The 23,506-nt window shown below is 38.4% G+C and overlaps 2 protein-coding genes across 2 annotated transcripts; both read right to left on the bottom strand.

The window, feature by feature from the left end:
* Positions 1-16,936: 16,936 nt before the first annotated feature.
* LOC141620973 (vinorine synthase-like) lies at positions 16,937-18,043 on the bottom strand. Its single transcript, XM_074437707.1, has one exon. The coding sequence runs from the start codon at positions 18,041-18,043 to the stop codon at positions 16,937-16,939; it is 1,107 nt and encodes a 368-aa protein (XP_074293808.1).
* Positions 18,044-21,617: 3,574 nt separating this feature from the next.
* LOC141620972 (stemmadenine O-acetyltransferase-like) lies at positions 21,618-22,811 on the bottom strand. The gene is made up of 2 exons (XM_074437706.1): positions 22,437-22,811; positions 21,618-22,241 (listed from the first exon to the last, which is right to left on the bottom strand). Exons 1-2 carry the CDS (start codon positions 22,809-22,811, stop codon positions 21,618-21,620), a joined length of 999 nt encoding a protein of 332 aa, XP_074293807.1.
* Positions 22,812-23,506: the final 695 nt, after the last annotated feature.

Genomic DNA, 23,506 nt, shown 5'->3' with positions numbered 1-23,506 from the left:
AGGCACTCAAAGAGAGGAAGGTATCTTCGAGAAGGTAAAGAAATCCTTCAAGAGAAAGAGATTCATAAGCAAGATGTTATGGAAGGAGAAACAAAAACAAGGGATATGTCGGGTGGGTACCAAACTAGCTTCCAAGGTAAGGCAAAAGAGAGTTTAGAAAGGAAGGATGAGCATCACGGGATAAAAGTAAGGAAAGGTGGATCGAGGATAGAAAACACACCCATAGCGGTGTCGGGAGGAACAACGGCTCCGACTTGATTCTCGACAAGAATGACTCTTCTTGGCTCGGCATCCGGAGCATGAGGGAGAGGAGGAAGGGTAGTCTTCTTCTCGGGGCAATTCTTGAAGAGATGTCCGGGCTTCTTGCAATGGTAACATTTCAAGGGCATATCATAGCATCCAATCCCGGGGTGATAAGCTTGCCCACACTTGAAGCACTTGCGGTCCTTCTTAAGCCTATTAGTAGATGTAGGGACTTGTCCTTTAGGCTCTGGCACTCTCGGCTCTTGTCCTCCATGATCTTGTACTCTTTGTCCTTGGACTCTCGGCACCAACCTCTTCTTGCTAGAAGATGACGAAGATGAGGGCACAGATGGCCTCTTGCCACGGCGGTTAGAGCGATGATTAACTTGAGCATTAGCATTCCGTTGATTCCGAAGAATTAGAGTAAGAGCTTCCATGATAGTATTCTCCACCTTGGTTGGTCGTACCATCTTCTCAAGACTCCAAAAAAGTCAACCATGTTAGCACCTAACAAATAGCATGCACAAAGAGACTACCAACTTAGGTCCTTAGTTCTACCCATCTCTCGTTCATTATTTGGGGTCAAGTTCAATTTAAATTCGGGGTACACGTGTGTGCGTCGGGAGCAACACATGCTCTGATACCAACTGTGACACCCCTCGATAGGGCATCAAAATTAAGGCGGAAATTACGAGATTTTTAAAACTTTTAAGAGTTTAAAGTACGAAATTCACCATAAGTGATCAACAAAAATGAAAAGAAAGATAATTAAGTTTTACAATTTAAAACAAGTGCGTTGGGGAAAAGATATCCCACGAATAAACACAAGTCTAACGATAGGTGAGTCTAAGCAACCTATAACTAAGGTCCAAGGGTCAACGTTCTCGCTAGCTCACACGTCTTCCCCATAATCTGCATCACGAACCTGTCATTCATGTAAACATGAACGCCACAATCAGTGGGGAGTAACTCAGGGTTCTCCCAGCCACAATATGTCAAAATGCACATAAGCAAGAACTTAATTAAACATATTAATCATGCATCATACTTGAATGATATGAACAAGGGAATATAATGATAATCATAACGATATAGGCATGTTGCATTCTTAATGAGATAGGCATCGAATCATATGAAGAAGGTAAACAACGGATCAATTTAATAGAAAATACATGGATGGAAACCAATAGCCATTAATTTGAAAGCCTCTTAACAACCATAGCACGGGACGTGGCTACTAATGTCACATTCATACTTATGGCTTGCATCTCACCATAAGAACGGATGGGAACATCAATCCCGGCGATCATATCGCAACTAGGGGCTTACATTTCACCACTAGTATCCGATAGGACCAAGACTCTCACAAACAATCATAGAAGACGTGCAATCTCGTATATAAGAACACTCCAATGACCGTAACAAGCAAGACATTTACAAAGGCTTTGACTCAAACAAGACAAACCCCTAGACTCCAACCTCCTGGTAGGACGACGATCATAATACGGTCCTAGTCTAAATCTGGCCAGACTCTCGGGATGGACGACACCCGATTCGACATACAATCCCAAATCGTATCCAAGACTCGATCCATGACACCTAGCCGTGCCCCAAGGTCGAGTAACCCCAAATCGGAACCATGGTACCTATCCGTACCCCAAGGTCCGAAGAGGCGGAAGGAAGATAGCCCAACTCGGAAACAATGGCACATAATCGTGACCCAATGTCCGAGGGCAAATAAATAAGGAATGTCGAGTAGTCGCACAATGTAAAACGTCACACTCCGATCACAAGTACGAGTAACAATAGTTTGCATGAACATAACATCAATAAGTCTTATATTAACCAAATACCAATAAGGGAGAAGATACATGCATAAACCATTGATCATTAGAGGTTACAAGTGAAAATGAGCTCACAGGGGACTCCAGTACCGGTCAAGAGACCATGCTGTCACGGCCCACCTACTGGGACAACAAGCCAAAATCAAAATTTAAATAAAACTTACAGTGCACTCCCAGCCGGTCAGTAGACCGGCCGCCGGTCACCCGGCTGGGACTACAGCCAAATTTCAGAAACTCAAAAAAAACCTTTAGTGCACTCCCAGCCGGTCACCCGGCTGGGAATACAGCCAAACTCAAAATCACCTAAAATCCTCAGTGTACTCCCGGTCGGTCAAGAGACCGCGCACGGTCACCCTACTGGGACTACGAGCTTTCTAAAAAGTGTTCAAAACTTACAGGGAACTCCCAAATGGTCAAGAGACCGCCGCCGCATCACCCTACTGGGACTACAAACACGCGGATTCAAAGCAAAACACTTCCAAACCATTTGAAACCAACAAAAATCGTTTCCCATCAATTGTTTACGTATCCTAGCATGATTCTAACTGCAAAAACACATATTTGAGCATGTGAAAGGGTAATTTCGGATTCAAGAGATGTAGCATGAGATTTTCATCCAAACATGTGAGAATTGCAAACAAACATGATATTCAACAACCAAATTAGCACCAATCATGAAAGATACAACTTTTAACATTCATATGAGATTATAACTACATAAAACCACACAATTTTAACATAAAAGTCGAGTAACCCATCACCGTTACCTTTTTAGCTCTTAACCTCTAAAGTAATCGTCTCACAAGCAAGAATCCACTTCCGGGTCAACTAAAACTTCTCCTAAACATAAGAAAACACAAAATAAGACTAAAAATCGAAACTAGAAAAAGGGTACCATGAAGAGGATGGCTCGACAGCCCTATTAAAGGAGGAAAGGTAGTTCTTTTCTTACCTAGAAAGAAGGAGGGCGATGAGAGGAAGAGATAGGCGCGAAAATCACTTAGTTTGGATAAGAATTGAGCAAGTTATGGTGATTTTAGGGTTGAGAGCAAAAGGGTTAACAATGGTGGAGAGGTTGTTGGGGGAAATTTCAGAAATTAGAATGAGGGAGATGAAGTTGTGAGGTGTTAGGTGAGGGTTTTATGAAAAGAAAAGAGAAGGAGAAAAGGCCCATAAGTTATAAAAAGCCTAACAACTCAAATTGAGTCAGTCTCTACTAGAAATTACGTCTCAAGCCCATTACAACTCAAGACGGGAAATATTATTATTATTATTATTGTCCGACCAAAATATTTATTTTGTATAACTTAAGCTTTAAAAATATAATATTTATAAAAATCATGTTTAATAATGAAATTAATTAAATTAAATAATTAAAATATAAATAAGACAATAGAACGGTTAATTAAATTATATTTGCCAAAATGGAAAATTCGCGGGTGTTACATTAAGTGTATAACCAACAAAGAAATTAATAACCAACAAAAATTAAAAACCAAATAACAATTACAAAATAAAGTAAATATGACAAAAACACAAAAAAACCAATAGATCTAAAAAAAACACCACCACACAAAATTAATATCAAATCTCAAATAATAATAAAAATAACTAAACTAAAAAAAATAACAAATCTGAAATTTCAAATTGGGGATTATGAAGAACAACGACAAAACAAATAAATCTGAAAAAAATACAAAACTGGACAACGACAAAACACAAAAAATAAACTGGACAAATAAATCTGAAGAACAACGACAACTACAAAACAAGTAAATCTGAAAAAAAATGAAGAACAACGAACCGCAAAAAATACAAACAACCACCACCACTTTATTTTCTCAGATCTGAAAAAATAAAGGAGAAAAAGGAGAAAGGGAGGTAGGCGGCGGAAGAAGAACGACAAAGAGGAGGAAAGCGGTGGTCGGCAGAGGAGGAAGCAACAAAACCATGGTGTAACCCATGTTGAATGTACGGAGAAACGATAATCTGACCCGACAAATGATGATTAGAAAAGACAAGAAAAAAGTAACGACAATAGAATCCATTACTAAATTCTAAAAATTGACAGAAAAAACAATAAGCTATTCTAAAATGGAGAAACTATAGACAAAATTTGATTAATGATAGGTTATACTAGTTTTTTGGTTGTGGAGATTTTTGGGTTTTTAATTGTTTGATTGTGGAGATTTTTGTTGGGTTTTTATTTGTTTGGTTTTTATTTTGTATCAACTTGGTTTTTTTTTTGTTTAGAGAGGGTGGGAGAAAATGAGAGAGAAAGAGTGAATGTGAGAAATGAGAGAGGATGAGTGAATGAGGAAGTGAGTTGGGAGATTAGAAATGGTGGTAGAGTTGTACAAAATTAGGTAGAGTTATACACAATTAGGGAAGGAGATTAGGGAGGGAGAATTGTGACCCTTCAATGAGATGTAATCTCATCCCTCCATCCCTTCCATCCAAGGGCTCTTATAAGGACTTAGGGCCTTATATGATAGGAGGACCTTAGAAGAACCTTATATATATATATATATATATATATATATATATATATATATATATATATATATATATATATATATATATATATATATATATATATATATAGGGTTTTTCTAACGTGTGCCCTAAGGGCACACATTAATAACCCATATATGGTAAGATTATCAACATATTCTCATTAAATATGGTAAAAATGAGAATATACTTAAGTATCTCATTTGAATATGTTGATAATCTTACCATATATGGGTTAATAATGTGTGTCCTAAGGGCACACGTTAGAAAAACCCATATATATATATATATCATCTAACACTCTACACAGCCATCAACTATATTATGTGTATGGAATGTGTGGATTTTCAATCACTTCTTTTAAATGATATTATGTATCTACAAGTCATAAATCTTTGTATTGATCCAATAATTTTTCTTTTTAGCCACTGTTTTAGCAGGATTTTCCTGGAGGGATCCGGCTTGGTTATATAATGATCAGGGTATCTAGTTCTATAAGATTAGAATGGTATGAATAAATGACAAAGAAATAAGTATAAGAATAACGTTTTTATTGTTTTGATATACCGGGCACAATGTTGAAAGAATATTCAAATGCTCAAGAGTGAAAAAGATAAAGTATAGATAAAATTAAGTAATAATGAATATCCTTTACAATTGTTAAATTCTCCTATTTATAGTTCTACCCATGATCTGCCCAACGTTACAATGAGTAACGTTATAATGAGCAACCTCCTCCCTAATTGTAGGAGCTGTTGCCGGAATTATAGGGCACGCCTCCTATTAGCTCGCTTGACCCGTTCTTAATTTAACCAATCCTTAGCTTCTTCTCTTCTTTCCGTCCAGATTCATGGATTAAATAGTTTTAGGTTTGGACTTGGTCTTCCTTGAGAATAGGGCATGGTTATCTGGCTTATACAATCGCATTTCTTGTTTATCTGCTTAATCCAGGCTGTTTTTAGTACTCCGCCAAGCTATGATTTACTGACTATCAGGCTTCTTTTCCAGGATTTAGTAGTCTTCTTGCCATAATATTCTTCAAGCGGCTAAACAAAGAGTCGATTTGTCCGGTTCTTGTCTTGATCAATCGGCCTTGTTGAGTCGAGGCCAGGTTACAATCGACCAGGCTAAATGGCTGGCCTAACAATTGCCCCTTGACATTTTACCCGTCTTTGGGTCGGCCGGGGGTGAAATGTCAATTTTTACCGGGCTAAACAATAAAGAGACTTACACTTAATCAATGACTCTTAGAATCCTAGTTACCGTTGGACACTATAACGGCTAGGTGATGTCATGCTGAGAGTTTTGCAATCCCTAGGGTTTTCACACCGTTATAGATTTTCTATAAATACGGTATTTAGGGCAAGATTATCTTTCACCAAATTTCCTCCACTTTCTTTGCTAAATATTCTTCTAAAATTCTTCTGAAATTCTTCTAAAATTCTTCCCTTCTTCTTAGTAATCCTGTTCTGTTATCTCGACAATTTCAATAATAAATCAAACATTTGAAAACATGGGAGCAAAGAAACGCCCTGCATCCCAGAAAGCTGCTGCTGCCGAGCCTGAATCTATAAACGTCCAGGAAGAAGAAGTGATGGAGATTGATCCACCTGCTCGTGCTGTGGCTTTTAAGTACCAGGATTCTGTTTTCACTGCCCTTCAATCTTTGGATCCTTACTTTCCTGAAGAGAACTGGTTGAAAACAAATTATGACAAAATATTAAGGGAGAAGAAAATAATTCCTGAATCGACTGAGGTATGGATTCCTGAATTTTGTCCAGTTAGGGCTAACTGGGTATCACCTGGTTGGTTCTGTATTTTCGAATGGGCATTCAAAGCAGGCTGTAAGTTACCTTTTACTCCTTTAATGATTGACACCATCCGTGCTATGGAAGTGTCACCTTTTCAGATTATGCCGATGGTTTGGAAACTTGTTCATTCCATAGAAAATTTGTGTGCTAAACACAATCTTGTGATTACTCTCAACGATATCAAGGCAGTATATCACTTTAAAAATCCTTCTGTTGGTCGTTTTAATTTGAGAATTAAGTCAAAGATGACTCCATTAATTACTAACCTGGACTCTGGAGATGACAAGAGTTGGGCAAAGACTTTCCTGTTTATCCGGACTGAGACTCTGGGATCAGGCTTTGATTACCTGAGATATCCTCCTTTGGAGAGTGGTAGGTTTCCTGTACTTTTAATTTGTAGCTATATTGAATGGGAGTGAGGTATATAAGTCTTACCTGTTCCTGTAATGTTTGTAGCTCCTGATTGGAATCATGATCCTCTAGATGAAGAGGCTGTTGCAAGGATAGATGCTTTCCTTGCTATTCCCGAGGAAGAGAGGACCTGGCCAGCTTGCTTGGGCAGGGAATTGTTGCCCCGGTATATGAAGACCAAGTTGACTGGGGTTAAAGTACCCAAAGGCAAGCCTAGTTCTACTGCTCTTTCCTGTATGTCTTCTATATATTTTTATGTTTATCTGTTATCTTCTTGTCGTTTTCTTCTTCGACACTCATATATATGTATTTTTATGTATTCAGTATTTAGGTCTTCTGCTAGGCTGGCCAGTTTTTCTGCAAAAGAATTGAAGGCTGGGGTGGCTAGGATTGCTGAACAGTCCAAGAGCCAGGAGGCTAGTGGGAGTGACAAGACACTTGATATTCTGGTCTCCAATACCCAGCCTACCCAAGATTTGCCTAGGATAGTGTCGCCTGAGGTCGTCCAGGCTCAAAAAAGGAAGAGGGAAGATGTGATCCTGGAAGAGGAAGAGGGAGGCAAAGAGCCTATTCAAGCTCAGCCTCTCAGGAGTATAAGGCAGGTACCTGCTAGGGTTGATGACATGGATGATGCCCGGGCTCGGATAGATGAGTTTTCTGCAAAGATGAGCGACCAGCTATTATCTGCTAGTACCCTTGAGTCATCTACCAGGGTGGTTTCTATTCTGACTTTTCTTGCTTCCCAGGCCAGGGAGGTAAGTTGTAAAGGGATATTTTTAATCGTTTATGTGTTTTTTGTTTTATCTTGTGTTTGGCTGATTGATTTCGTATGTATGCAGGGGTTGGATGCCGGGCTGGCTACTGCTTGCCAGCTTAGGGATGCACAGGCCAAGGTTGCTAATTTGGAGGAAAAGCTGGATAGACTGAACCGTGACCTGCACACATCCAGGGGTAATGAAGTGGTACTCCAATCTCAGTTGGGGACAGCCAAGGAGTCGGTCAGGGCTGCTATAGTTTGTGAGGTGGCTGCAAAAAATGCTGAGAAGGTTGTCAGGCAAGAGTTGGAGGCTGAGAGGCAGGCAATGCAAGATCAGTTAAGAAAGAACGAGGAGCTTGCAGCTGAAAAGGAGTTGGTGGAAGCGCGGTTGGCTGATGCTGCTCAGTACTTCTTCGGGAAAGGCCGGGTTGATGCTATGAGGGATCCAGAATCTGACCGGGCTAATTGGAATCCGGATCGAGATGAGATGGCTTTGGACACTCAATATCCTGATTTGGCCAGTATGGGTCAAGAAGAAGAAGTGGATTCTCCTCCTTCCAAGGCAAAGTCTGATGATCAGGAAATGGCGGATGGTTGTGAGTCGGTCACTGGCTCAAAAGTAGCTTAGTTTTGTTTTTCTTTTGGGTTTTGGTCTATCCAGGGGGAATGTCCCTGGAATGAATATTTAGAGTGTATCAGAAACTTTTTTGGCTCATCCAGGGGGGATGTTCCTGGAATGGATGGTTATTAGGTAGGGCCAATTATTTTGGGTGAATAAATATTTGGTCTTTGTTTTGCTTCTTTTTGTGTTTTGACAAAGTACTTTTGTGATGTTAGACGTGTACTGGATCTGGCCAGTTTTTTCGACTGGATCAGGCCAGTTATTTGACTGGATCAGGCCAGTTTAATGTGTTATGGGTGGGGTTGTTGCCTGTCTGGAGGGCTTATGTCCCTTGCCTGTCTGGAGGGCTTATGACCCATTTATGTCATACAGTCCAGGAATAGATTTTCCAGGTTTGTATGTTATGTTGAGCTCAATATTTAAAGGCCTATATTTTGCAATCGAATTTTGGATATCAGTTGGATATTTGGTGGGGGTGGCCCCCAATCTTTAAGATTTGTTTTTAAATAAGATGCAATATGTAAAACAAGTGTTGAAGATTTCACTAAGTAATTATGAGAGTATAGGTAAGTACTTGGGCACATAATTTGAAGAAATCATATACGGCATTTATTCATATAATTGCAAGTATCATACATGTAGTTTTCAGGCAAGAAGTGTTTAAAGTAAAAAGTTATACCTGGATTGTGCAAATATATTCTATATGTGAAATAGTTTTAAGTGTGTAATATTCCAAGCTCTTGGGATCATTTCTCCGTCCAGGGTTTGTAGTCTATAAGCTCCCTGGCCGACTATTGAATCAATCAGATAGGGGCCTTCCCAGGTTGGGGCCAATTTGCCAGCATTCTTCTCTTTTGTGTTTTGGAATACTTTCCTGAGAACGAGGTCTCCTACCCTGAACACCCTGGCTTTGACAGTCTTGTTGTAGCTTCTCGCAACTCTTTCTTTGGTATCTTCGCTAATCGATGCTTGCCGCATCTCTTAGCTCTTTGTTAAGTCCAGGCTATCCTCCATTAGAGGTATGTTGTTTGTTGTTGTGTTCAGGCTACATCCGGGTGATGGAATGTCCACCTCGGCCGGATTATCGCTTCACATCCATAGACCAAGGAGTAGGGGTTTGGCCGGTGGATGTTTTAGGCGTGGTTGTCGCCCCAAAGGACCAGGGGAAGCTCTTCACCCATCTACCTTTTCTTCTTTCCAGCTTTTTCTTTATGCGGTGATCACCACTTTGTTCTTGGATTCGCCTGACCGTTGGCTTTTGGATATCCTGGTGTGGATGTTACCAGATTGATGTTCCATTGAGCACGAAGGCTGTCTTTGTTCTTTTTCCCACAAATTGTGTGCCATTGTCGCATATTATTTCGGAGGGGATGCCATATCTACATATGATATTATGTTTGATGAATGCTATGACATCTTTCTCCTTGACTTGCCTGTATGATTCAGCTTCTATCCATTTGGAGAAGTAATCAGTCATTGCTAGCATGAAAACTTTCTGTCCGGGTGCTTGAGGTAGTTTTCCTACTATATCCATGCCCCACTTCATAAATGGCCAGGGTGCGGATATGGAATGTAGTTCTTCGAGATGGTGATGGATATATGGTCCGTGAATCGACGAGGCTTTGCATTTAGAGCTAAAATCCAGGCAATCGGCTCTTAAGGTGGGCCAATAATATCCTGTTTCGAGTACTTTGCTTGCCAGGCTTCTTCCACCTTTGTGATTTCCACAAGATCCTTCATGGATTTGATAATATCCGCTCGCCTTCCCGTGGTTCCAGGCATCCGAGGTAAGGTCCGCCTGCGATTTCTTAAAAAGCACGTTGTCAATAATAGTATACGAGGCGACTTTTATTTTCAGTGTGCTCGGCATCTTGCTTATTTAAGGGTAGGATTCCCACTGTTGTTGTAGCCAGATCATAGTAAGGTTTCGTCCAAGAATTAGCAATGTAGATTGGGAAACTTTCATCTTGTTTGTTTATTGCAGGTTCTAATAAATGCACAATGGGTATTTTGTCAAAATCAAGGGGACTAAAGTTGGACCCTAGGCCGGCTAAGGCATCGGCCTGGGTATTTAAGTCCCTGGAAATTTGGTCAATATTAAAGTTTTTAAACTTTGACTTTAGCATTTGAACAACATCTAGATAAAGCATCATTTTGGGGTCTTTTGCAGTATATATGCCATTTACCTGGTTGGAGACGAGAAGGGAATCAGTGCGTACCTTTAAATTTTGCACACCAAGATCAATACATACCTTTAATCGGCTATCGGGCTTCATATTCGCCTCATTGTTGGTGGCCTCAAATGCACAACTTATAGCCTGTACTATCTTATCCCCCTGTGGTGATTTTAGTACTACACCTAGGCTTGTGCCCCTTGTGTTGGCTGCTCCATCGACAAATAGGGTCCATTCTAGGTCCGTTTGGTCTTTGGTCGGTTTATTTACTTCTTTTATTAGGTCGGGTTCTAGGGTCGGACTAAAATCAGCCACAAAATCTGCTAGTGCTTGTGACTTAATTGCTGTCCTTGGTTCAAATGTTATATTGTATGTGCTTATTTGGGGTGACCATTTGCACATTCGTCCAGGACAATTCGGTCTCCTAAGTACAGACTTAATAGGAAGATTTGTTTTGACTATTATAGGGTGACTTTCAAAATATGGTCTTAATTTTGTGCAACTCATTATTAAAGCTAAAACATATTTTTCTAGTAGGCCATACCGATCTCTCGCATCCAGTAGACTTTTACTTACATAATAGACAGTGGTCTTTGTTGTCCGTCTCGCTTCTTTGACCAGGATCGCACGATAGCGATTTGTGGGATCGGTGTATCTTGTCGGGGTTCATCTTTGACCGGTTTAGCCAAAGAGGGGGAGAGGATAGATATATTTTCAGGTCTTCAAAGGCGACTGATGATCGGGGTCCATTGAAAGTCCTTGTTCTTCCTTAGCAGGTTATAGAATGATTTGCATCTTTCTGATGATCTTGAGATGAATCTGTTCAGGGCCGCTATTCTTCCGATCGGACTTTTGTATGTCTTTGACTGTTTTTGGTGGTTCTAGCTCCAGGATAGCTTTGATCTGCTCAGGGTTGGCTTCTATTCCTCTTTTTGTCACCATGTAGCCCAGGAATTTGCCTCTTTGAGACTCGAAGTGGCATTTTTGTGGGTTGAGCTTCATATTGAATTTTTCCAGTATTTGAAAGGCTATTTCCAGGTCTTTGACGTGGTCTTCTGCCTTTTTTGATTTGACTACCATGTCATCTATATAGACTTCCATGGTGTCTCCTATTTGATCTTTGAACATCATATTGACTAGCCTTTGGTAGGTTGCACCTGCATTTTTTAATCCAAAGGGCATAGCAAAGATAACAATATATACCTCTTTCGGTGATGAAAGTCGTGCTTTCTGGTCCATTGGGTGCATTTTTATCTCGGTTGAATCCATTTGGAGGCATCCATGAATGTCAACATTTCGTGGCTGCAGTGGCATCTACCATTGCATCGATGTGTGGTAGGGGAAATGGATCTTTTGGGCAGGCTTTGTTTAAGTCGGTGTAATCTACACAGACTCTCCATTTGCCATTTTTCTTTTGGACGACTACCACGTTTGCAAGCCAGTCAGGGTACATCACTTCCCTGATCATTCCCATGTCCAGTAGCTTGTCAACTTCTTGGTTGATAATTTCGTGCCTTTCTGCAGCAAATTTTCTTCTCTTTTCTTTGTACTGAGCTTAAAGGATTTGTCAATGTTCAACTTATGAGTAATAACATCAGCATCTATACCAGTCATATCAAAATGTGACCAAGCAAAACAAGACATTTTAGTTTTAAGAAAGCTGACCAGATTTGGTCTGATTGAGTCGGGTGCATCTGACCCTACAAGTACTTTCCTGTCAGGGAATTCTGGGTCTAATATGACTTCTCCAGTTTCCATCTGTGTTTGTGCTATGTATTCTTCCCTGATAGGTGACTTTAATTGCTATGCAAGGACTTACCGACTTTGAGGGTTTCAAAGCCCGAGTGTAACATTCGAGCCATCCTTTGTTCTCCTCTCGATGGTGGTTATCCCCCATTCTCGTTGGAATTTTCACGCATTGATGGTATGTTGATGGGATTGCTTTGACATTGTGGATCCATGGTCTGCCCAGGATTACATTATACGAGGATAGGCAATCCATTACTCCAAATCTTTCATATGAAGCCACGCCTTCCACATAGGTAGGCAAGCTGATTTCTCCCAGGGTGTTCTTTGTTTCTCCACTGAATCCAACCAGGACGCTGGATTTTTTGATGATCTTTCCTTCGTCTATCTTCATAGCTTTAAGAACGTCAAGCATCACCAGGTTGATTGAGCTTCCTCCATCTATCAGGATTCTTGATACTTTGGCTGTGTCGATTTGCATTGTGATTACTAGGCTGTCGTGGTGTAGACCGATATTCCTTGCGTGATCCGAGTCATCAAAGGTAATAGCAGGCAATGACTCGGGCCTGGGAGGAGGTTGGAGTCTTGATTCCCCGGAAATTTCTCTTGGCTGCAGAGTCTGGTCGGACCATGATATTTCGATCCTCCATTTATGAATTTGACTTCATAGATGGGAGGAGGAGGAGGAGGATCTCTGCTGCTTCCTGGGTCTCTCTTATTTTGTCCTTCATCTTTATTCTTTGACTGCTGGATTATATCTTTCAAGTAGCCTTTCTTTAGAAGATATGCTACTTGTTTCCTGAGATGAATGCATTCTTTCCGTGGTGTGTCCGATGTCCCGATGGAAGTCACACCATCTTGTTGGATCTTTCCTGGGGTTGTCGGATTTCTTTGGCCATCTGACTGTATCTCCCAGGTTTTCCAGGCGTTTGATTAATCCTGCAGTATTAATAGAGAAGTTATATTCAGGAATAGTTGGGAGGCTAGAAAGGTTACCTTTATGCTCTTGTGCCATATTGACTTGCACCGTTCGGCCTGGAATAGGGTCGATCTAGGATTGCCTCCTTTTCGGTATGAACTTTTCTGTTGGTGTGTCCATAGCCTTGCTTTCCTCCGGATGAGTTCGTCCTGAAGTTGAGATCTTCTTCTAATCTGACATGCTCTAAGGCAATGGATTGGACAGTGGCAAAGGTTGGACATGCTTTCTTGGTCGTGTCTGCGTAGATGTCCTTTGTCAAGCGGGACTCCTTGTCCGAATGCTTCTCTTCTTTGTTTCTTCATCGCATCCGGGAATGGCCACCTTTTCTTTGACAAATCGGCCAGGAATTCTTTGAGAGATTCTTCAGGAAGTTGTTTTACCCGAAACAGTTCTCGGGTCTCTTGGCCATATCTCTCGCTACTTGCGAATTGTTGGTTGAAGGCATTGATCAATTTCGCAAAATTCTTGATACCTCCATTTGGTAGATTGATGAACCACCGTAATCTTTGCTCGGTCAGGGTCGTGCCAAAGCCTTTGCACATGCAGAGACTTGCTCGAGTTATTTGGGTATTGAGGCGACCAAGCATTTTTGTTTGAATATGGCAACATGGTTTTGTGAATCGAGGTTCCATCATAGGTTCTCATGGATGGAACAGTGAATTTCTTGGGGAGATCAATCTTTGCAATTTCATCTGCAAAAGGTGAATCGCAAAGTCGTCAACTTCTACTTGACTATGTGGTCCGGCACTCGGGTATATTTTCTATTTTGTTGTGGAGTTTTTGGATTTCTTGAAGCATAGCCATCATTATTGCGGCTTCGGTTTTGTTTGTCTCATCATTGGGAATGGTTGGAGTCGGATAATGTATCCTTCTCCGGGGTTCCAAAATTAGAGAAGTCTATGTTTTTGATGATGGATGAGAATGGGGTTCTGGTTCGAACCGGTCCGGAGCCCGAAGCCCGATTTTCCAATTTCTTCTTGAGGCTAGACTCGATTCCTTGACCTATTGATTTGCTTCACTGAGCGCTTTCTCTTGGATTGTTTCCAATTCCTTGATTTTGGCAGAGCAGCCGCTAATTGTTGTTCGGTGAGTTCCACCATTTTTGTGTGTGAATATTAATTGAGAGATAATAAGGAGAATTTTATTGGTTGAAGAACTAGATGCCCCACGGTGGGCGCCAATTGTTTTAGCAGGATTTTCCTGGAGGGATCCGGCTTGGTTATATAATGATCAGGGTATCTAGTTCTATAAGATTAGAATGGTATGAATAAATGACAAAGAAATAAGTATAAGAATAACGTTTTTATTGTTTTGATATACCGGGCACAATGTTGAAAGAATATTCAAATGCTCAAGAGTGAAAAAGATAAAGTATAGATAAAATTAAGTAATAATGAATATCCTTTACAATTGTTAAATTCTCCTATTTATAGTTCTACCCATGATCTGCCCAACGTTACAATGAGTAACGTTATAATGAGCAACCTCCTCCCTAATTGTAGGAGTCATTGTTTAGGAATTATAGGGCACGCCTCCTATTAGCTCGCTTGACCCGTTCTTAATTTAACCAATCCTTAGCTTCTTCTCTTCTTTCCGTCCAGATTCATGGATTAAATAGTTTTAGGTTTGGACTTGGTCTTCCTTGAGAATAGGGCATGGTTATCTGGCTTATACAATCGCATTTCTTGTTTATCCGCTTAATCCAGTCGTTTTTAGTACTCGCCAAGCTATGATTTTCGACTATCAGGCTTCTTTTCCAGGATTTAGTAGTCTTCTTGCCATAATATTCTTCAGCAGCTAAACAGTAGTCAGATTTGTCCGGTTCTTGTCTTGATCAATCAGCCTTGTTGAGTCAGGCCAGGTTACAATCAGACCAGGCTAAACTGGGCCTAACAGCCACCATATTCGACGAGAAGCTCGTAATCCCTCACCCATCTCTAAATTCTACGCTAACATTAGGTGAATGAGCTTTAACCTTAATTTTTGTCTTTTGTCTCTTTTAGTTGTTATTTTTATTATCAATACATTGTATTTATAAGGGTAATTTGATAACTTATACGTTGAATAACTCATTTTTTCAAATCTTATACCTAAGATAATTTTCTTTAAAATCTTATACCTAAAATAACATTATCTTACAAACTTGATACCAAATCTTAAAAGAATCCCTAAATTAACGACTTTGCCCTTACTAATTTAATGTTTTTTAGTGGTGGTAATTGTAGATATGTGTGTTAATGGGTGAAACAAATGATGACAATGTTTAATTAGTATGGGTAAAATTGTCAATTCAAGGCTTTTTTTCAGATTTGGTATCAAGTTTGGAAAAAAAATGTTATTTTAGGTATAAGATTTTAAAGAAAGTTATCTTAGGTATAAGATTTGAAAAAGTGACTTATTCTAGGTATAAGTTATCAAATTACCCTATTTATAATGGTTATTGCATTTTTCAAAGGTTATGTAATTGAAATTTTAGGAGACAATGGTATTTAAGTATGACAATCTAAAGAACATATCAATTACGTGGAATTTGCGATGGGTGGCAAATACCCGAAGTACTTCAAATTTTGAAGTATATGGCTAAAGGTGAAATTTTTTGGAGAGATGACATACAATTTTGTATAATATTGTTTTAATATATAAAGTATTATGTCTTAATGATGTAATTGTTGTTCGAGTTTCTCCTTTGGAATTCTTAGTTTCGCAATTTATTATTTTATTAGCTACAATATTATGGGTGGTGTGAAATGTTAGTTTTGTCATAACAATTCTAATCGAGAGTGTTATGTTATTTCCTGAATTGTTGATACAATTTTAATATCTAATAATTAGTGAGGGTTCTCATTGACAATATTATAGTTTTGTGTAACAATTAAACTGTTGTACAAAAGATTAACTGACTTTATACAACCCTAAGAAGTTTTAACTTAAAACATGAAAATCGTAAGTTGAGTTGATCGTAGTATTTTATGATATTAAATCACTAAAAATATTACGGTAGAAACAAAACATCCCGTGAATTTCACGGGCCACAAAACTAGTTGATGGAGAAAAAATAATGAATGAAGAAGACGTAGGAAAAGAAAGAAGAAGATGAGAATAAATAAGAAAAATATGGGCCCCACTACTCTTTAACCTGATACAACAAGTTAAGTGACCAAGTTTAGGCTTTAAAGATATGTTAATTAGTTTGTTTTATTGTGGGATTAAAGAGAACATGGATCAATAATAGAAGACGCCTAATAGGATAGATTATTCCTATTAATTTTTCCTAAAATAATTGTAACCTAAAATATGAAATGACAAAGGTAAGTTAGTTGCCAACTAGCTTACCATTAAATTTGCTCTCACAAGAAGACTACACCAAATGCAAACCAAAGTTTTACTGTCAATATGATAACCAAGGTCTTCAATTATTTACCTCATCACTTTACCTCGCTGCTTTGGTTGCGACATTTCTCTGTTATTATCGAGTAGTATAATGTAATATAACCTTAGTATAGTAATACGAAACTCAGTATCACGTGATGGTACAAACTCATTTTCCTTGTATTATAATGTATATGCACCGGTTATAATACCAAGTTTACGTGTGCTGATTTTGCAGCCCGTCACCCTAAGCGCTAGCAAAAATGCGTTTTCATAGTTCATACCATGGCTAAAACACCCGCAAAAGCGTTACTATCCAAACACAGTATTGAAATTTGATAATATTACACAAATAATTAAAATCCATAGCACAACACTGTTTATTTTTATATTTTTATACTGTATTATTACACACACAAACAAGTTGATGATTGAGACGCAATCAATAGTTCTATATAAATAAACCTTAATAATTCGGAAAAGCGTAATCTAGAAATCCTTTGCAGGACTCTAAGAAGTGCATCTCTTTCTCCTCCAAAAACAACCATACTTCAATTCCGTCGTCACCACTAGAATCACTATAATCCGTAAACAGGATCGAGTTCCTAAGAGACGGAGGCGGGTTAGCATCCGTTGGTATGATCCAAGTTGGCTTCCCAAACCCGAAATCCGCCTCATTTAACCCAAGCTTACACCAACTACTAAGATGATAAACACGTGAATTTTCGTGCATTATAATTCGTGTCGTCTCTTTTATGTCCAAAGATATTTCCTCTATACCATTTTCCCCTTGAAATTTCTCGATTTTCGGTTTCGCTTTCAGAATGACATCATGAATCTTCCCAACCAACTCTTTCAATGTCGTTTCCAACATTTTAGCCTTGGCTTGGACTATAGTTGTGCAATTACCCATGGATTCATTAGGAAGTGGCGGATTAGTTCGCGGTCGCATATTCATACTCATTGACAATACCGTATCCTTAGGTGTTGATTGATCACGTGCCATACACGCAGCCACCATGACATTTTCCCAAACGAACCCTGCAACGGCCTCAAATGAAGTGGGGCCGGGAACGGCCCCACTCGCGGCCGTAGCCTTAAGGCTAGTTATAGCATTCTTTGTTATTTTGAAGCACCTTGCTAGAACAACAAAGGAAGGGAGGATATTCTTTGGTGGGCCGTTAACCCGGTCCGGTGCAATGACCGGTTCGGCTGTAGGACGTGGAGGAAAGGCCTTGACAATTGCATCAAAGTTCGGCCCAACAACGTTAGCGTCTTGGGCTTGATTCTTCACTAGACCGGCCCAATACTTGAAAAACGTGCCTAACGAAGCCGTGTCTAAAACTTTATGTAACATGTAACATCCGATTACGATACCACCACATGCAAAAACGTTAACTTGAAATGCCAACGGTGTAAGCTCCGAAATGGGCCTATGCCCAAGAGACGGTAAGTCTTTAGGTGGGAGTAACTCCGGTAACAATTCAAGTTTACGAGACACTGTAAGAAAATCCGTAAGACGGGAATTAACACGAGTTTCGACAAAGGGTACGCCTTCGTCGTTACACGACATTGTTGAGTCGTCGATGAATCGACCGGCTAGAGGGTAGAATTGGGTTAGGGTTTGAATCAGTGACGATTTTAGGATTTCAGTAATATTATCGTTATGCGGTGTTTTAGTGGGATAAAAAAGGAGAAAAGGCACGTGAAATGTAGGGAATGTTTGATCTAAGAATGAAACAGTGAATGTTTTGAGATGTGAAGGTGTAGGAGATGAAGGTTTTAGGGTTTCCATTGATATTACTTGGATTTCTAGATTCATTTTTTCTTGTATTTTGATGTTTTTGTTCATAAAATGTTGAATAATTGTACGTACTTATAGTAAAAATAAACAGTTGTATAACGTTGACGTAGGTTAAGTCTTGTAATTAAATATAAGGACCATCGTGACTATGATCGGTTGAATAATAACTTGACGTGAATAATTAATTGCTGACAAACAAATGTGAACGAATAACCACTTCATAGATTATATATTGGACTTCACCAAAAAAAAAAAATAGATTATATATTGGAGCCTTAGAAGTACATTGAATTGTGTGTACTTTCTGAGTTTTATAATAAACTTTTCAAGTTTTATTTTAAAGTTTTTACTGTTTCAGTTTGTTTACTTAAACATTAAACTAAAAAAATACAACATTGCACAAAAAATTATACTTATAAATTTAACTAATTTCGAGTTTTACTCATCGAAAAATTATTTTTTCTAACCTATGCCCACTAGGCATAGGTTAAGAAAGCCAAAAATAGAAAGAATTTAATGATGTCTTTATGGGAAATTGTAATATACAATTACTTTTACTTTTTTTTCCAAGGAAAACATTTAAATCTTTCTATTTTTACTTTCTTAACCTATGCCCAGTGGGCATAGGATAGAAAACCCGTTATTATTATTATTATTATTATTATTATTATTATTATTATTATTATTATTATTATATAACTAATAAATTTTAAATACTTGGAAAAAATACATGTAAACTCAATTATTAGAAAGATATGATGTAATACATCCGATACGTATTCTTTTTTTCACGAACAACCCGGTAAACATGCCATATGTTACCTTTATATCTTAAGAAAGAGTAATAACCTTATTAACTTATTTCTACCTAACTTATAAAATATAAAGCTCTGTCCTCCATGATCAATTTAAGACATTTACTTGTAAATAGGAGGAACTTTCAATGTAATATACTCCATTATTCTACATATAACAAGTCGGAAGTTCTTATAATTCTTTTTTTTTTTTTTAAACAATTCTTTTTCAATTTTTTGGTGAAATGTTGCGTATCTTAATAACTTAATGAGAGATCGTCTCTCCAAAAAATTTACGTGTAATAAAAAAGTTGTAAAAGTTGACCAACATTTACTAGCATTTACTTACGTGCCAATTGGGATAACAGGTCATCGAGCTCGACTATGATCGGGTTGAAGTGTAAATCATATGTGGACATTTGAAAAACACATGTGAGAAAACTCTATATACCACATATACAATGCACGAAATCTGTACTAGTTTTTTACGCCCCTAGTGGGATAACAAGTCGTCGACCTCGATTATGATTAGTTCAATTCGTGTTAATCATATGTGGACATTTGACAAACAAATGTGAGAAAATATTAAGTATCGACGACCTCATAGTCTATAATTCCATAATTTCGTTTGAAAACTATTACATAGTCCATTCATTGGGTCCTTTTCTGAGAAAATATCATGCATTTTCTATATACCTTCGACAACAACTAATAACGTAACTGATATCCTTGAACAACAAGTAAATTCACCCCTTTGATGGTATTCTATTATTGGTTAAGGTCAATAATTTCGCGCTCGATTACCAACCATTCCCTCCTTGAGACGATTGAAATTAAGACGGAAATAAAAAAGATAGAAATGCAGTTATTCAATTACGAGAATTAATAGGTTATCCTAATAATAGAATTACAGTGAATAAATCACCTAAATTTCATTAAACGCATGAGATAAATCTTACAAGTTGATTCCTAAAACTCATTGATAGATTATTATATACGCATTAACTAATTCCCTTAGATAACCTATAATTAACTTGGGAACGAAATTAGAAACTAGAGAGCTAACATCTAAACTAGCTAGGGCCTAGGGGTGAGCAAAAATATACGATACGGTTTTATAATACGGATACGATACGGTATACGGTTTGAGTTATACGGATTTCCGTATATACGATACGAAAATCCGTATATACGATACGGTTTTATAAAAACCGTACCGTATCCGGGTCGGGCAAAAACGAAACCGTATATACGGTTTCTGACACGGTTTGAAGTTTTTGTATAAAAAAAGTTAAAAAATGCAAAGTTCATCTTTCAACTCCACTCTTTTAATGTTTTTTAAGACTTTTTTTACTAACTTATCTCAATAAACAAAAATCAGCCCCTTATAAGAGGTGGTCATATTAGAGGTAATTATTAGCTCTTGAATAATTACAATGTTTAATTGGGCATTTTGTCACCAAACCGTATCCGTATATACGGATTCCGTATACACGATTTTTCCGGGTACCCGAAAACCATATATACGGTTAAACCGTATCGGATCCGTATAGTGATGATTTTTGCGATTTTTAAAACCGTATACCCGATACGGTTTTCAAAACCGTATCGGGTACACGGTTTTGCTCGCCCCTAAAACTAGCTACCCTCTATGATATTTTTGGTGTGTATCACTCCTCCATTTCCTAGACAAGAGTTTCGGGTAGTCGGGTTAAATCTTGAAGCTTGCAGAAATACATCGATAGCTGGGTTAAACATTGAAGCTTGCAGAAATGCAAGAGTTGAGAGGTTCTGGGTTCGGCTACCCCTTGCTACCCTCTAACTTCCCCCTGCCAACAACTGGTCAAATACAGAGTTTAATCACATAGTTTAATCATATCGAAGATTAATCAAATCCTGGTAAAAAGAATATCAATCAAACCCTAGTAAAAAGACTATTCACTATTCATAAATGAAAATCACTAATCATATTCCACAAATACCCCTATTTTCATCTTTTCTTCATTGCTCTTATTGATGATGAGGCTACCATTACAATACTAAATGCATGATCAATATAGTGAATTGCATGCTTTAAAAATCTATTTATAGTCATTTTTCTAATTTTATGTTTACTTTAAATTCCACATGAAGCCCTTATATTGAAAATAATTCCTAAACCAAGTCAGGTTTCCATCTTGTTAGATTTCCCTAATGTCTTGGGACTTCCTAACTGTGAATATTTATATTATAAAACGATTATTCGTGTGATGATTGTATTTTTCCTTAAATTAGATTAGAAAACTATATCTCTTATCTTAGTCTTAATATAGGCATCTTGTGTCTCATTATTATACCTATATTTTCAATCGCAAATTCTTATTTGTGACGTACCGTATTCATCACAAACTTGTGACGAGTCAAATAAAGTCACATGAGTAGATAAAAACAAGTCATTTGTGAATTCTTAGGCACTCTGATTTTTGTCTTATCTACCAATTACCAATGTGGATGATATTTAACCCACGTCACAAGGGAGACTTATTGATTTTCAATAGCCCAAAGGTAACCTAGTTTACAAGAGAAACAAATGCAAGAAATTCACGTTTACAAATCAAAGCTTCCATATCATTTTGTACCAAGAACAACCATGCTTCAATCCCATGATCACCATCTTCACCTTTAAAATCATTCAATATAATCATATTCTTGTGAAACTCACACATCTTTCCATCAGTCGGAATCATCCTTACCGGCTTACCAAACCCGAAATCGAGTTCATTAAACCCGAGTCTACTCCAACTAGTTAGCCTATACACTCTATCTTTATATTCCTCGGACGTACTTATAACTTTCCTCCAACTTTCCATAACACTCTCCACACCCTCCTCTCCTCGATATCCGTTCATCTCCGAAATGGACGAGTTAATTTCCGCTACTAGCTCTGGCATCTCTGTTTGGTTCTCGACTTTAGCCACCGCGATCAAAGCAAGATTACCAATGCACCCTTTATGTAGAGGTGGGTCGACCCGTGGCCTTAGGTCTAACGTAACTTGAAGGACCGAACCCTTCAAACCCGTATCATTTTCGACTGTTTTCGAGATGGACGAGATGGATAATAGATTCTCCCATATAAACCCGGCTATGGCTAGAAAACTAGTCGGTTTCGCTACTGTTTTACTCACGGCTTTCGCCTTAAGTTCGCAAATAACAAATTTTTTAAAAACGAAACTATTCGCTATAATTGTTTTTTTTCTGTGTTGATCTGGAGTATCCCCTACCGACAGCTTAATGGGTTGACCCCTTTCAAGTTTGGCTTTTTCATTCGCAAGAGTCGGGAGTCGAACCCCTGACCACTCGTTTAAGAGATGAGAGCCTTTACCACTTACATCAGCCAACTTTGGTCTGTTCGCTATAATTGTTGAGTTATTATTATGTTGTTCTTTTGTATAAGAATTCATAGTGGAAGGGAGTTCTAATGGTTTGGTTGTTGGAGGGAAGGCGGAAACACAAGACTCGAAATCAGGACGGATTAAGTCGGCCTCTGGAGTTTGACTCGAGAGGCCGGCCCAATAGTTAAGAAATGTAGAACCGGAAATACCATCCATGATTTTATGAATATCATACCATCCAATCGAAACACCGCCACATGTAAAAACCGTTATTTGAATTGCTACGTGAGTAAGCTCCAACACAGGTTTGTCTCCGTCTCCGTCTCCGTCTCCTAATCCTAGAGACGACAACGGAGGGAGAAATTTCGACATAAAGTCGAGTTTATTTGGCAAAGTTAGGAAAGCGGAAATCGAGCAATTCGCTTTAGCTTCAATAAAGGGTACACCGTCATCGTTACAATTTACCGCGGTTTGGGTAACTTTACCGGCGAGAGGGTAAAACTCGGTGAGGGTTTCGGAGAGGGTTGTTTTAAGGTGGGTGATATTAAGTGGTTGTGTATGTGGTGGGATGGTGTAAAAGACAAGGCCACATGTAGGGAAAATTGGGACTAATGGTAGGATTTGGTTAAGGTATGAAAGTTTGTATTGTTTGAGATGAGATGGTGTAGGAGATGAGGGTTTTACGGTATCGGTCGATATTACTTGTACGTCGATGTTCGGAGTTTTATCCATGAGGAATGTTATCGACCTTCTGTTTTTAATCGTTTTTTTGAGTTTGTTCTCCTATAGAACAATTAAAGAGTATAATTTGAATGAGGGCATTGCTTGAATGCAATGTGATTGTTTTAGGTGTATTTATACTAGTGACAATTGTTGAAATAATCAATTTCAAAGGATTGATGTGAGCAGTGGATGATCTTAGTTATGTCGAAAGGGTTCCAACCCTACTGATAATTTAATGAAGAAATTATCAATTGGTTCGATCCTCTTAGTGGAGAAATAAGAACATACATCGGATGTACTACCTCATACCTCATTAGTTTTTGAGCTTATGTGTATTTTTTCTG

The sequence above is a fragment of the Silene latifolia genome, chromosome X, assembly GCF_048544455.1.
Source record: "Silene latifolia isolate original U9 population chromosome X, ASM4854445v1, whole genome shotgun sequence".
Taxonomy (NCBI): domain Eukaryota; kingdom Viridiplantae; phylum Streptophyta; class Magnoliopsida; order Caryophyllales; family Caryophyllaceae; genus Silene; species Silene latifolia.
Note: the sequence above shows the minus strand (reverse complement) of the source record. Positions and strands in the feature narration are given on the sequence as shown.